Source organism: Scyliorhinus canicula, chromosome 5 (assembly GCF_902713615.1).
Source record: "Scyliorhinus canicula chromosome 5, sScyCan1.1, whole genome shotgun sequence".
Classification (NCBI taxonomy): domain Eukaryota; kingdom Metazoa; phylum Chordata; class Chondrichthyes; order Carcharhiniformes; family Scyliorhinidae; genus Scyliorhinus; species Scyliorhinus canicula.
In genome coordinates this window covers 166,054,045-166,069,484 of record NC_052150.1, presented here as the reverse complement: position 1 = coordinate 166,069,484, position 15,440 = coordinate 166,054,045, and the positions used below count along the sequence as shown (strand labels likewise).

The 15,440-nt window shown below is 45.6% G+C and overlaps 1 protein-coding gene across 6 annotated transcripts in view; it reads right to left on the bottom strand.

Annotated features, from left to right (window-relative positions):
* The window catches only part of adam22 (ADAM metallopeptidase domain 22), a 480,389-nt gene that overhangs the window by 255,098 nt on the left and 209,851 nt on the right, over positions 1-15,440 (bottom strand). For all 6 annotated transcript variants that reach the window (XM_038797995.1, XM_038797996.1, XM_038797998.1 and 3 more), the window contains exons 9-10: positions 7,501-7,575; positions 1,904-1,975 (exon numbers count right to left, since the gene is read on the bottom strand). In XM_038797995.1, coding sequence (XP_038653923.1) covers positions 1,904-1,975; positions 7,501-7,575 — 147 coding nt within the window. The remainder of the gene's footprint in view (positions 1-1,903; positions 1,976-7,500; positions 7,576-15,440) is intronic.

Here is a 15,440-nt window from a genome sequence, read left to right as displayed (position 1 = left end):
CGTCATGACCTCAGCGGATATCTTTTGACTCCCACAAGCCAACCGGGCATCCTGAGGTGGTCCACAAAGACACCTAAATCTCCAAGTGCCCCAAGATGTAGCTGTCATGCACACTCCCTGGGTAGCGGGCACACAAGTGCATGGTTCTGAGGTGGTGGTCACACAGGTTCTTAACACTGAGGGAATGGAACCCCTTCTTGTTAATATTGGGCACTCCCTGATACTCCGGTGCTTGGAGGGTAACATCGTGCCATCGATTGCCCCCTGGACCTGAGACATCATGGTAAAGACAGCAAATCCTGCAGCCCGGCATCTTGGTGAGCCTGGTCAAGCCTGACTAAGATGATTAGTCTGCTACCCGGGCATGCAGAGCATCCGTCACTCCCGCATATTCCTGTGGACGGAAGATTGGGATATGCTAAACAAGTCCCTGCTTGAGCCCTGGATTGACTCAGTGGCATTGAAGGGCTGCGGTGACCTTCACAGACACCGAGAGCAAGTATTCCCCAAGTCCACGGGGTGCCATATTCTCGAGGACATGACACAGGTGCCTCACTGTCTCCCTGCTGAGACGCAGTCTTTTGCGGCATACGGTGTCTGTCAGCTCATCAAATGACCTATGACGTCTGCACACCTTGGGCTGTTGCTGGCCTTCCCTTCTGGGTTCCTCCTCAGCCCGATGGATTGTCGGAATTTCAGGATGTGCGCCGGCCTCCAGCCTCAGCTGTCGCAGCTGCCTTCTACATCGCCTGCCCGCCTCAGCTACCACAAGCAACTCAATGGCTTGCTAGGCAATTTCAGAGGGTTGTTAACCACAATGCTGCAGAGTCACATAAAAGCAAGGCCAGGGAGGAATGACAGATTTCCTTCCATAAAGGGCATTAGTGAATCAATGATAGTTATCATGGTCATTACGAAGATCAGCTTTATAACTCCAGATTTATTGAGTTCAAATTCCACCAGCTGCTGTGGTGGGATTTGCACCCATGTCTTCATAGCATTGTAGAATTATAAAACAACATAGGCAGGTTGTTGGAATGCATGGACAAGTGGCAGATGAAATTCAATGCCGAGTAGTGTCAAGAGGCTCATTTCAGTAGGAAGAGCAAAGGGAGATATTATAAAATAAAGAGTGCAATTCTAAAAGCGGTGTCAGAGCAGAAAGATCTGGTTGCATAATTGACTAAACCATTGAAGACGGCAGGATAGGTTGAGAGTGCGGTTAATAAAGCATATAACATTCATCAAAAGGAGCATAGTACAAAAGCATGGAAGTTATCTCAAACTTGCGTAAAAAACTGGTTTGGCCGCAACTGGAGTATTGTGCCCAGTTCTGGGCACCACACTTTAGGAAGGATGTGGAGGTATTAGAGAATGTGCCGAAAAGGTTCACAAGAATATTTTCAGGAATCAGGAGGAACGTTAGTTATTTAAAGATCAGAGGTTGTACTGTTCTCCTTAGAGAATAGAAGATTTGCTAGAAGTATTCAAAATCATGAGGGGTCTGGTAGAGTCGATGGGGAGAAACTGTTCCTTTTGGTAGAAGGATGGAGAACCAGAGGACACAGATTTAAGTTAATTGGCAAATGAAGCAATGACGACTTGAGGAAAAATGTTTCCATGCAGCGAGTGGTTAGGACTTGAAATACACTGCCTTAGAGTGTGGTGGATGCAGTATCGATTGCGGCTTTCAAAAGTGAATTGCATTGTTATTTGAAAAGGAAAAAAATTGCAGGACCAGAGGAAAAAGTCAGGCGAGTGGGACTATGTGAATTGTTCCTTCACAAGCCCAACACAGGCCCAATGGCCTCCTTCTGTGCTTTAATAATTCTATGATTCAATCTCAGCTGACTCCCTCCTAGTGCATTTTGTGAGAGCAGACAGTATGTTAACCAGCACTTACCATATCCGCAATGTTCACAATTGATTTTGCAAAGTTGTTTGTGAGGCCCACTGATAAACGGTGCTTTTTAAACTATAAAAAAAGGGAAAAAATGTTAATCTGCATAATCCAAATCTACAATTACTTTAAAACAATACAGTACTGTACAGAAATTCGCCACATCAGCCCAAGCAATTCTACTTTTTTATATTATCCAAGAGTCAAAATAGTTGCTCTGCACATTTTTACACAGAATCGCCATCAGTAACAAGAATGAAATGTAAAAATATTTACTGCGTAAACTTATATCCCTGAGTAATTGGCACCAACAGCCTCGCCTGGTGTAACATAAAGAAATCAAGACAATTCCAAAATGGTAGATCAGCAATTACTGGAAAGGGCCTTAATTCAGGAACTTGCACTGCTGCAGAAATCTCCACACTGTTATGATACCCCGTGGATGCCAACAAATCAAAAAAAAAATGAATATACCGAACAATCCCAACAAAAAAATAAGATTTCACTTTTATAACTTTAAAAATCTATATTTTATTCCAAACATGGTCAACCACGTCAACATGTAACACCTCAAAATAAACATGGTACATACAGTTTGTTCATTTTCCCCACTTTTAAACCCTAACCCTCCCCCCCCCCCCCCCCACACCCTCGCTTTCCCCCGGAGACAAACAATTCCTCAAACACAGGCAGAAATATCCCCATCGCACACAAAGCATCTCCCTCCTCTGACCCCTACGGGTGAACTTTATCTTCTCCAACCTAGGAAATTCATGCAAATCCCCCAACCACGCCGTGACACCCGGCGGCGTTGCCGAACTCCAGTTCAATAATGTCCGTCGCTGGGCAATCAGAGAGGCGAAGGCTAACTTTTATAACTTCTACTTTAGCAATCAAACCAAAATCAACATAAATGCAACATGAATCAGCGGACAAATCATGGTCAATATATAAGTTAAACAAAGATAGATCTCAGATTTGTGCACAGACCACTCTGCATATATGCCACTAATCTCAGCTACAAACATTTCAAAGCTCTGAATCCTCTTGGCCAGAATTCAGCTCATTTTCTCTTGTATAAATACAAAATTTAGCCTCTGATCCTCAGACAGCAGAGGCAATTAACTAACCTGAGTTCTATGCGCATGGTTCTGACCAAAATGGTACACTTCTGTGGAACTTCTACAGACTGATCATAACAGTTTTGATGGTGTGGATTAAACCAAGTCACCTTTACCTGAATCCTTACCAATATCCCTGTGCACTACGTAGCCAGCTTGGGTCAATTAGTTCCTTTAAAATCACTAAAGTACCTACAGTAACCTACAATTGGATTTTTCAGGCCACCTGCAGAATGGAAAGCAGGTAGGTAGATCCATAAGATAGGACACCAATGGCCCGCCTGCTCCCACCACGATTTTGAGGAGATGGAGAGGTGTTTGCTGGACTGACCACCGATTGCCAAATTAGGCTCTTCTGTGGCCAATTATTGACCACTTTAAGGATTCATCACACCACCACTCAGGTTTAATGGATGGTGACAGAGGTCTGTGCCTATTGTGTAGCCCAGCAAGTTTGATCCTGTGGATCTGTGGCCAGTCAAGGGGGGAGGAATCTTTTTTCTGAGTTCCTCATGCCATTGCAAACAGTTAGCCCTCCTACATCCAACCCTGTTATCCCCAACAGGTGCCCCATACCATTCATTAGCCTAAGGCCTGTCTGAGACCGTTGCAGATTCAGGTCCATAGTTGATTTCTCCTTCTTGACCAGCTGCAGCACCGACATTGACCACCGCTCCCAGTGGCATACAACAGTACTGCAGAGCTACAGGCCTCCATTTGGCTGGCAGCTCTACAAGATAGAAGCTGCTCCCAGAAAGCAGCACATGTCCCTCTTCATAATAATTAAAATCCTGTTGGCTACAAATTTAAAGTAGAACAAGCTGGCCACGAAAAGCTGGGCTCGCTCCTGATATTTATTTTGGGATGCAGAGAACCCTATCTTCATTTATCTCTACTTCAAGATCCAATCTTCATGGTTACCTTTTTTCCAATTGCATCACAAGCTTACACTTTTACCAGAAAGGGACTACAGCCTCTCTTTTTCAAATATCATAGCAGTTATTGCAACATTAAATGAGAAAATGGTTCCAGTTGTTAATCACAATACTTTGCCCACATAGGAAGGGTCCGCTGCTATTTGGGGAGAAAGCTGGGTTTGAGTTGGGATCGGGGGGGGCCTCCTTAATGGGGGCTCTATGACACAAGTAGAGGATCCCTGGAGGCAATGGCCACCCAATGTTAACCCTAATCCCCCCCCCCCCCCCCCCCCCGGTTCTCTAAACCAATTCTACTCTCTCCGAATCAGTAGAATTCTACGAAGAGGCCACTCCATTGAGGTGTCCTCTCCATGGTCATGCAGACTCAGCAATGGTCACCTCAAGTAGTGGAGCTGCTGGCCCTTTGATTGGATGAGCAGCCATTGAGAATGGGTTGCCTCTTATTTGGCTGCCGCTAGCAATATCCTGCCCTGGGTCCCACTGCCAGCCAGTGCTGGGTTTGGTGCCAATGCCCATCTCAGTTCTCTGTGCCACAGAACAAATTCAATTTTAAAAAAAGATTCTGGCCGGAATTCTCCAGTCGTCAGGATTCACCTTTCCCCTGGCAGCTCACACACGCCAGTGGGATTCGCAGCAGCGTGGGGTGGTTTCAATGGGAAACCCCATTGACAACTGGAGGGAAGATAGAATCCGAATCTCGCTGCCAGCGAATGTTGCACAGCCAAGAAACATGCAGCTAGGGCACTGGGAAATTGAGCCCTCTCTTTCTGGCTTCACTTCCCTCAACATACAGGCACCTTGGGCGAGATTCTCCAACCCCCTGCTGGGTCGGAGAATCGCCGGGGGTCGGCGTGAATCCCGCCCCCGCCGGCTGCCGAGTTCTCTGGCTCCGGGGATTTGGTAGGGGCAGGAATCGCACCGTGCCGGTCGACGGCCGCTGGCAGCAGCCCCCTCGGCGATTCTCCGGCCCGCGATGGGCCAAGTGGCTGCCCGTTTTCTGCCGGTCCTGCCAGCGTAAATTGGAGTAGATCCTTACCGGTGCGACCTGGCAGCGCGGGCGGCCTCCGGAGGGTTCTTGGAGGGGCGCAGGGGGTATCTAGCCCGGGAGGTGCCCCCACAGTGGCTTGGCCTGCGATCGGGGCCCACCGATCCGTGGGCGGGCCTGTGCCATGGGGGCACTCTATTCTTCCGCACCGACAGCTGTAGCGGCCCACCATTGCCGGTGCGGAAACGAGGCCTTCTGCGCATGCGTGGGGATGATGCCAGCACACGCTGGTGCTCCCGCACATGCGCCAACTCGCACCGGCCAGCGGAGGCCCTTCAGCACCGGTTGGCATGGCACCAAGCCCCTTCCCCGCCGGTCGGCGGGGCACAAACCACTCTGGGGCGGGCCTAGCTCCTGAAGGTGTGGAGGATTCCTTGGCGCCGGGACCCCCCACCCCGCCGGGTAGAGGAGAATCCTGCCCCTTGATTCCAGTACACCTCATCTCATTAGATGCTCACCATTCTGTAATATGCTGAGAGCCTACTGAACAGGAAAATCTAGAACTCCCAGTTTAGGAACATCCAACAATGGCTCTGTCCAAGTTGTTGACGTCGGTGGTCTTGTAGGAGTGGGTTTAGGTTCTTCCCCCTTGCAAAGACAACTGAAAAATCCCCAAAGAAATGGGATATATGATGAAAAGGAATTATTTCTGAGATGTGGGGAAAGAGAAGTGGAGTGGGTGAACTGTATAGCTCTTTCTAAGAGCTACCACAGGTACAGTGGACCAAATAGCCTCCTGATCTTTTAGATCCCAAGTAATATATCTGTAGGGGCTGGTTTAGCACAGTGGGCTAAACAGCTGGCTTGTAATGCAGAACAAGGCGGCAGCACGGGTTCAACTCCTGTACAGGCCTCCCTGAACAGGTGCCAGAATGTGGCGACTAGGGGCTTTTCACAGTAACGTCATTGAAGCCTACTTGTGACAATAAGCGATTATTATTACATTTCATATTGAAGATTTTAGATTCTGTAAGGGATCCTTTTGCAGTGAAATAATAAAAATGATTTCACCACAATGAATGTGTTTGAAGACATGTATCAGCTGAAATAATTACAGATATTGTTGCAGTCCCCAAAAACAAAAGAGATAAAGGGTTCATTGCCTTTACTGGTACTGTGTGAAAATGCATCTGTCTCATGAATAAAGTATGATGACATCTTCTGTGAATACAATAACAGCTTGCTGTTCTTCCCAGGCCTGTTTGACCTGTCTGCCTCTTCAATGGAATGGACTACAGTATTCAATTTTGTTCCACTGTCTCTTATTCATGGTTTAAATCTATCCACTGATAGTTCCACTCCTAATCCGTCCTCAAGTATGGGGTCAATTTTAACTTTAGGATGACCACTCAGCATAGTGCAAGGCAGCCTGCCCACTGCAAGCGAAGTCCTGGCAATGTCAAATGGGTGGTCCAATGCAGTTTGCTGCATTCAGGCCAGGTCAATGCTGGGTAGCCCAGGAACTACCAGGTCAGCAATAAGTAAGCCCAGAAGAGCATTTCCCAAGGCACCAGCTGCCAAAATTGCTTTTGTGGAGTCCTGAAGGAATGCCACTGCTCTTCCTGCTCTCACAAAAATAATTCAAAACTTACCTTTCCAAGCCTTACTGAATTCTATCACCCGTGAAATTCCAAACAGTTCTGCCCTAAATTGGTAACGTGTTTGCTCTGCAAACCATTATCTTAATCTACATGTTAAACAGGGTCTACTGCCTGAAACAAAGCGGCACTTTAGCCGTCCAGCGATAGGCAACCCTGAAAGTGTCAATGGGTTGATGGTAAAAACCGATCAAGCAGTAAGTCTAACAAGCCGAAGAACCAATTTATGTGAAACTATGGTGCTTTGTTTCAATTCAAGCTGTACTTTCAAATCCACATTTTTAAAATTCCAACACTGCCTTCCTTTACCGTCTAAGCATTGTCTGGTTATGTTTCTGTTCTCAGACATTCTCAGCTGTGCCCTCACCACATCAGGGAAAGGTTTTTCTAATTTTTTAATGATCAATTTCCTTACCATCATCCATTACAAACTTCAGTCACAGAAAACTCTACATCCTCACTGTTCCTATGCTTATTTTATGGCTTATGGTGCCTAAACAATAAATTGTTTGCATTCCCACTTTCCTTAGGGTATTTTCTCGAACCATACAGTTATTTTGCACTCCATGTTCCTCCAAGTAACTGTATGTTCCTTATTTTCTCTGCTTCAGAAACAAAAATCAATGTTTCTGTTATTGCATCCCTTGTCCTGGGAATTCTACTGATTCAGTATTCCTTGTTACGACTTCACCCACCCTGAAACATTTTTAAAACCAACATCTTTAATTAAGCCTTCAGTCTGATTCATAAACTCCTTCACTCCCTGTTTGCTGTCTAACTCTTCCCGAGATGCCCTTTTGCTTGAGGAAAGTTATATTCATGCAAGTCGTTATTCTGCAAATTATGTCGAAGAATCAAAGGTCAAATAATCCCGAATCTGATAAAATGTGGCCTTTACCATGAAATGGTCATTAACAACCATAAGCTCAATGTACTTTGTCTCATCTTGAACATTCCGGCGTATTCGACGTATCTGTAATGAGAAACAGAATGGCTAAATAACAAATTGTATCTTATGCCTTTACCATTTTCACTTAATCAAATGCAGGGTGTGAAGCTCACGCATTTCAAGCTTTGAGTGGGTGATATTTTGAAGGAGTTACAGGGGAAGTTGACATTGTGATATACAATGGAACTAATGATATGAGCATGTGTAGTCCAGGCAAAAGCAATGCAGAACAAGCAGATGAAAAAGTGAATAAAATGTACGGGAAGAATTCAGGCACAAATAGAAAAAAGGAAGGAAATCTATGGAGGTGTACAGAAATGGCAGAACTTTATAGCAAAGATAAAATTAGGATGGTTAGTAGATACAGAATGCAAAAGCATTGTGACTGGTATCCGCTGCCATTCTTCTGCTGTTTCGTGGAGCATATGTGGGAAAAAGGTCAGAGATAAGTTCCATCATGTCTCATGGTCCATTCTTCTATCCCTACAATTTCCTCCATGCAGGAATGGGAAGCATTCGTTGTGGATGTATTTATAATGGACCAGCATATAGTAAGTATGTGTCAATGGCAGAAACAGGTAGTCTATAATCATACTGAACACGAGGCCAGCTTCCTGAACCGCTGCAATCCATGTGATGAAGCTACTCCCACAGTATTGTTATATAGGGAGTTCCAAGATTTTACCGAGTGATGATAAAACAACAGTGATGTATGTTCACGGTGGGAAGGTGTGTGACTCAGAGGTGGGGAGACTGCTAGTGATGGCATTCCATCCACCACTGCCCTTCAGTTGGCTGTACGGCTGATTAGTGATACGTGATGCAGAGCAACACCAACAGCACAGGTTAAATTCCGGTACAGGCCCCGGTTATTCGTGAAGGCCCGGCCTTCTCAACCTTGACCCTTGCCTTAGGTATGGTGACACCTCAGGTTAAATCATCACCAGCCAGCTCCCAAAGGGGAGAGTAGCCTTTGGTCCTTGTATGTGGGAGAGGGAGCAGGTTTCGGATGGGTTTCCAAAAAGGCTATGGTGAATTGCTGTACAGCATCCCATAGTTAGTATGCACTCAACCATGTCAACATCTCACACTTTGCCTTGATCCCTTCAAGCGGAGCCTTCTCCTCCAAAATAGCCCCGTAAACCGCCAATACTACCCCCTTCTCCCGTCCCTCTGGCATTAGCACCTCCTCCAGCAATGTGGAAGCCGGGGGGGGGAGAGAGAGGGGGTGATTGGGGGAGGGGGACTGGATGTGTTAATGGTGACTATGGGCTATTCCTGATTCAATTATGTAATTTGTTTATGTAACATGCAGGCTAATATCTGGGGTTTGGTGGGAGGATGGGACCATTGTTATTGACATGGGGATTGACATTACATTCATTATCGATTATTGTTCACTGTCGGGTGTAAATTTGGGAGAAAATGTGAAAAAGGAGAATAAAAATTTTTTTAAAAAAGAATGGAATGGATATTTTGGCTAGTGAATGAGCTCCTAGTTAAGTCAACTAATTGAGGCAGTGGTACAGTGACATTGTTACTGGACTAATAATCCCGAGACACAGGATAATGCTCTGGGAACCCGGGATCAAATACTACCATGGCCAATGGTGAAATAAAAATCTGGAATTAAAAGTCTACTGATGACCATGAAACCATTATCAATTGTTGTAAAAACCCATCTGGTTCATTAACATCGCTTTAAGGAAGGAAATCTGCCATCCTTACCTGGTCTGGCCTATATGTCTCCAAACCCACATCAATGTGGTTGACTCTTATATGCCCTCTGAAATGGCTTAACCAGCCACTCAGTTCAAGGACAATTAGGACTGGGCAATAAGTGCAGGTCCAGCCATGAAGGAATAAAAAAAAAATTTCCCTTAATGGTTTTGAATTGAACCCATCCAAACAAATCAGCAGTTTCTTCTTGCTCCACGGAGATGATGATTAATTTGCAGCAGAATACTCAGCCTCTGACCTGCTCCATCAGCGACAATACACCCTTATTTATAGAAGAAAAATGAATGAAAGCTACAGGAAAGACAGACTATCAAAGAGAAACTGGGATTACGAAATATAGTAAAATGAGACAAGTGAGAGGAAACTACTGGCGTTAATTCACCACATACATAGGTCAAACATTTCATATAGAAAAGCATCCATAAACATGATTCTTCAAATCACCAGTAAAATGAAATATGGCTAAGAGTAACAATCGTCACAAATTTCTTGATGTGCTAAGGGACTGTGCCATAAATCAGCATTTAAGGGAAGGCACAAAAGGAAGTTTATTTTTTAAAATAAATTTAGAGTACCCATTTATTTTTTTTCCCAATTAAGAGGCAATTTAGTGCTGCCAATCCACCTAACCTACACATCTTGGGTTGTGTGAGTGAAACCCACCCAGACACGGAAGAATGTGCAAACTTCACACAGACAGTGACCCGGGGCAAAAACCTGGGTCCTCAGCGCCATGAGGCAGCAGTGCTAACCACTGTGTCACGGTGCCGCCCACAAAATGAAGTTATATTTAACCAAATAGAGACATTGTGGCAGTAAAATGGAAAGATATAAAGCAGAGGATGTAAATAATTTTTTTGATCGTCAGGCATGATTGTACTTCTTTGGTTGCAGCTTATTATTTGCATGATGGAAACATGAACAACATTGAAGAAAGCCTCCATTGTGCTAACATTAGAGATAAAGGAAAGGTATTCCAGTATTTCAAGTTGTTTGGTAAAAATGATAGTGGGACACTTTAAAGAAAAGCTCAAAAGAGTTAAAGCCTGTTAAAACATTTTTAAAAGTACATATATGCCAGTAATAACATAATAGAGGTGATTCGAAATTCACTAAAAAAAAGTAGCACTCGAGAACTAGAAAAGAGCAAATCTATGGTTGCTCTTATTTCAAAATGGATCTGCTGAGTATCCAGATAGCCGAGGAAAATTAGTCTGACATCACTACCAGTAAAATTATGGTATTAATTATCAAGGACAAGATAGCAAAGCATTTTGTATAAACTAACATTAACAGTCAGCATGGATTTACAAAATGGAACTCATGCCAGATCAACATAATAGATTTTTTTTGCAAGTGTAACAAAAGATAAGGATAGAGAGAAATTGTTGGATATAACAAACCTTTAAAATAAAGCCTCGAGTTAACTGCTTGCTTCCGAACCCACTCAGATTCACTGTTTCCTGATCAGCTTTGCCTCTGCCTTCAGGCCATGATGACCCAGGACATGGAGGTGGACTGGCAGGAAGAGGCATCCCATCTCACGAATAGATGTGAACGGGTATGATATAGTCAGGATTACGGAGACACGGCTGCAGGGTGACCAGGGTGAGAACTAAATGTCCAGAGGTACTCAGTAATTAGGAAAGACAGACAAAAAGGAAAATGTGGTGGTGTTGCATCGCTGGTTAAGGAGGAAACTGTAAGCCTACTTGTGACAAGAAAGATTATTATTATAAATAATAAAAATTATTATTGACTAACACAATAGTGAGGGAGGATATTAGCTCTGACAATGCGGGATCTATATGGGCAGAGCTTAGAAACAGCAAGGGACAAAATATGTTAGTGGGCGTCATATATAGACCCCGAACTGCAGTGATATCGTTAGGAATGGAATTAAGCAGGAAATTAGAGATGCATGTGATAAAGGAACAACTGTAATTATGGGTGATTTAAATCTGCATTTAGATTAGGAAAATCAAATTAGCATTCATACAATAAAGGAGGAATTCCTGGAGTGTATTTCATTGAATTTACAGTGCAGAGGGAGGCCGTTCGGCACATCGTGTCTGCACCGGTTCTTGGAAAGAGCACCCCACCCAAGCCCACACCTCCACCCTATCCCCATAACCCAGTAACCCAACCCAACACTAAGGGCAATTTTGGACACTAAGGGCAATTTAGCATGGCCAATCCACCTAACCTGCACATCTTTCGACTGTGGGAGGCAATTGGAGCACCCGGAGAAAACCCACGCAGACATGGGGAGAATGTGCAGACTCCAGACAGACAGTGACCCAAGCCGGGAATCGAACCTGAGACCCTGGCGATGTGAAGCAATTGTGCTTCTGTGCTGCCCTCTGGGAGTGTATGCGGAATGGTTTTCTGGATCAATATGTTGAGGAGCCAACTAGAGAACAGGCCATCTGAGATTGGGCACTGTGTAATGTGAATGGAATCATTGGCAATCTAGTTATGCATTACTCCTTGAGGATGAGCGATCATAATATGATAGAATTTTTCATCAAAATGGAGAGTGAAGTAGTTGATTCCGAGACTAGGATCCTGAATCTTAACAAAGGAAACTACAATAAAATGAGGTGTGAGTTGGCTATGATCAACTGGGGAATGTTACTTAAAGGGATGACAGTGAATAGGCAATGGCAAACATTCAAAGAGTGCATGGAAGAACTGCAACAATTGTTTATTCCTGTCTGGCACAAAAGTAAAACGGGAAAGATGGTCAATCCATGGCTTATAAGGGAAATTAGAGATAGTATTCGATCCAAGGAAGAAGCATACAAATTGGCCAAGAAAAACAACAGGTTTGAGGATTGGAAGCTGCTTAGAATTCAGTAAAGAAGGATCAAGGGATTGATTAAGAAGGAGAAAATAGAATACGAAAGTAAGCTTACAGAGAACATAAAAACTGACTGTAAAAGTTTCTATAGGTATGTGAAGAGAAAATGATTGGTGAAGACAAATATACGTTCCTTACAGTCAGAAACAGGGGAATATATTATAGAGGATAAAGAAATGGCTGAGCAACTAAATACATACTTTGGTTCTGTCTTCACAAATTAGGACACAGATACAAAACCAGAAATGTTGGAGAATGCAGGGCTTAGTGAAAAGGAGGAACTGAAGGTAATCAATATCGGTAGAGAAGTGGTGTTGGGGAAATTGATAGGGATTGAAGACTGATAAATCCCCAGGGCCTGATAATCTACATCCCAGGGTACTGAAGGGAGTGAGTTGAGAATGCATTGGTGGTCATCTTTCTGGATTCTATAAACTGCGGAACAGTTCCTGCATATTGGATGGTGGCTAATGTAACCCCACTATTTTAAAAGTGAGGTCACGAGAAAGCAGGGATTTATAGACCAGTAAGCCTGACGTCGCTGGAGGGCAAATTCTAGAATCCATCATCAAAGATTTTATAGCAGAGCACTTAAAAAACAGTGGCAGTATTGGAACAGTCAACATGGATTTGTGAAGGGAAATCATGCTTGACAAATCTATTGGAATTCTTCGAGGATGTAACTAGCAAAATTGATAAAAGGGAACCAGTGGATGTGGTGTATTTGGACTTTCAGAAGAGGTTTGACAAAGTTCCACATAAAGGACCCCAGCTATTCACAATATATATCAATGACTTGGATGAGGGAACAATATGTCATATCTTGACATTTGGGTGGGAGGGTGGGCTGTGAGGAGGATGCAGAGATCCTTCAGTCTGATTTGGACAATTTGAATGGGTGGGCAAATGAATGGCAGATGCAGTATAATTTGGATAAATGCGAAATTATCCACTTTGGTAGCAAAAACAAGCCAGACTAGTGTCTGAATGGCCATAAATTAGGAGAGAACATGTAACATGACCCGGGTGTCCTCTTACACCAGTCATTGAATATAAGCATGCAGGTGCAGCAGATGGTAAAGATGGCAAATGGTCTGCGGGCCTTCATTGCGAGTGGATTTAAGTACAGGAGCATGGATACCTTGCTGCAATTATACAGGGCCTTGATGAGGCTACATCTGGAATACTGTGTGCAGTTTTCGTCTCCTTATCTGAGAAAGGATATTCTTGCTATTGAACATGCAGCGAAGGTTTACCAGACTGATGCATGGGATGGCAGGACTGACGTACGAGGAGAGATTGAATTGGTTAGGTGATGGAACCATCAATTCACTAGACACGTGCTTTAAGATATGAACAGTGGTTTTAATCTACTTACAACAGAGCCAGCCTGTTCCGCGTTGAACTCTCGATGAACTGAATGACTGGCTCTGAGCATTGGTATTTATACAGCAGCCCAGAGGGAGGAGTCGTGGGCAGAGCCAAGGGTGGAGCCCTGTACAAACTCCTAAGCATTCCCAGCGCTACTCCCCCTAGTGGTCGGGCAATGCAACTGCGCTTACAAATGCATGGTCTCATGTATATACAATACAGTGTGAATTACGGAGTTACATTCACCACATTCACCCCCTACAAAAAAAAAAGTCCGGCGGGGGTGGTGGTTCATAAATTGAGTCTGTCCGGTGGTCGGACTGTCCGCTGCGATCTGCGGAGCACCGGGGTTGCAGCCTCTTGCGGTGGCTGGATGGTTGTTGTGGGTTGGGGTACGATGGCGGACTCCAGGGAAGATCTCGACCGAGCTCCGTACCCATCTGGTTCGACTGGGGACTGAGGGCGCTGGGGTTAGCTGGTGCAGGCGCGCGGAACAGGTGGAGCGAGCTGTGGGCTCAGTGGGTTCGGGAGCGCGAGGGGGCGGCTGGGTTGCGCGGAACCAATGCAGCGAGCTAGTGGGCTCGGGAGCTGTAGGGTGTAGGGTGAGGGGTGCATCTGGAGTGATAGAGGGGATGCTGGACCCAGCGGGTGCAAGGTCCCGGAGGGATACGGTGTCTTGACGGGCGTCAGGGAACTCGACAAAGGCATACTGGGGGTTGGAGTGAAGCAGGCGCACCTTCTCAACAAGGGGGTCAGTTTTGTGCGCCCTGACGTGTTTGCTCAGGAGTACAGGGCCCGGTGTCTTCAGCCATGCCGGAAGTGAGACCCCTGTGGTAGTGCCCCTGGAAAAACTGAAGAGCCTCTCGTGAGGGGTCTGATTGGTCGCTGTGCATAAGAGGGACCTGATAGCGTGGAGCGCGTCTGGGAGGACTTCCTGCCAATGGGAGACTTGGAGATTCCTGGACCGGAGGGTCAGTAGGACGGTCTTCCAGACCGTCGCATTCTCCCTCTCCACCTGCCCGTTCCCCCTGGGGTTGTAGCTCGTAGTCCTGCTCGAGGCGATGCCCTTGTCGAGCAGGTACTGACGCAGCTCGTCGCTCATGAAGGACGAACCCCGGTCGCTGTGCACGTAGCTGGGGAAACCAAACAGGGTGAAGATACTATGCAGGGCCCTAATGACTGTGTCGGAGGTCATATCGGGGCACGGGATAGCAAATGGGAAGCGGGAGAACTCATCTATGACGTTTAAGAAGTAAACGTTCCTGTTAGTTGAGGGGAGTGGCCCTTTGAAATCGATCGCGAGGCGTTCAAAGGGCCTAGAAGCCTTGACCAGGTGGGCCCTGTCTGGTCTATAGAAGTGCAGTTTGCACTCCGCACAGATCGGGCAGTCTCTGGTGACGGCTTTTACCTCCTCAGTGGAGAATATCAGATTTCGGGCTTTGATGTAGTGGGCGAGCCGGGTGACCCCCGGGTGGCAGAGGTCGTTGTGGATGACTTTCAGGCGGTCGATCTGCGCGCTGGCGCATGCCCCGCGGAATAGGGCATCTGGGGGCTCGTTGAGCTTCCCCGGTCGATACTTAATATTATAGCTATAGGTGGAGAGTTTGATCCTCCACCGCAGGATTTTATCATTTTTAATTTTGCCCCTTTGCGAGTTGTCAAACATAAAGGCAACCGATCGTTCGTCGGTGATGAGGGTGAACCTCCGACCTGCGAGGTAGTGCCTCCAGTGACGAATAGCCTCCACAATGGCTTGTGCTTCTTTTTCGACTGCCGAGTGTCGGAGTTCCGAAGCAGAGAGGGTTCAGGAGAAAAATGCACTGGCCTTCCTGCCTGATTTAAGGTGGCTGCTAGAGCTATCTCTGAGGCATCGCTCTCAACCTGAAATGGAGTTGATTCATCCACCACCCGCATG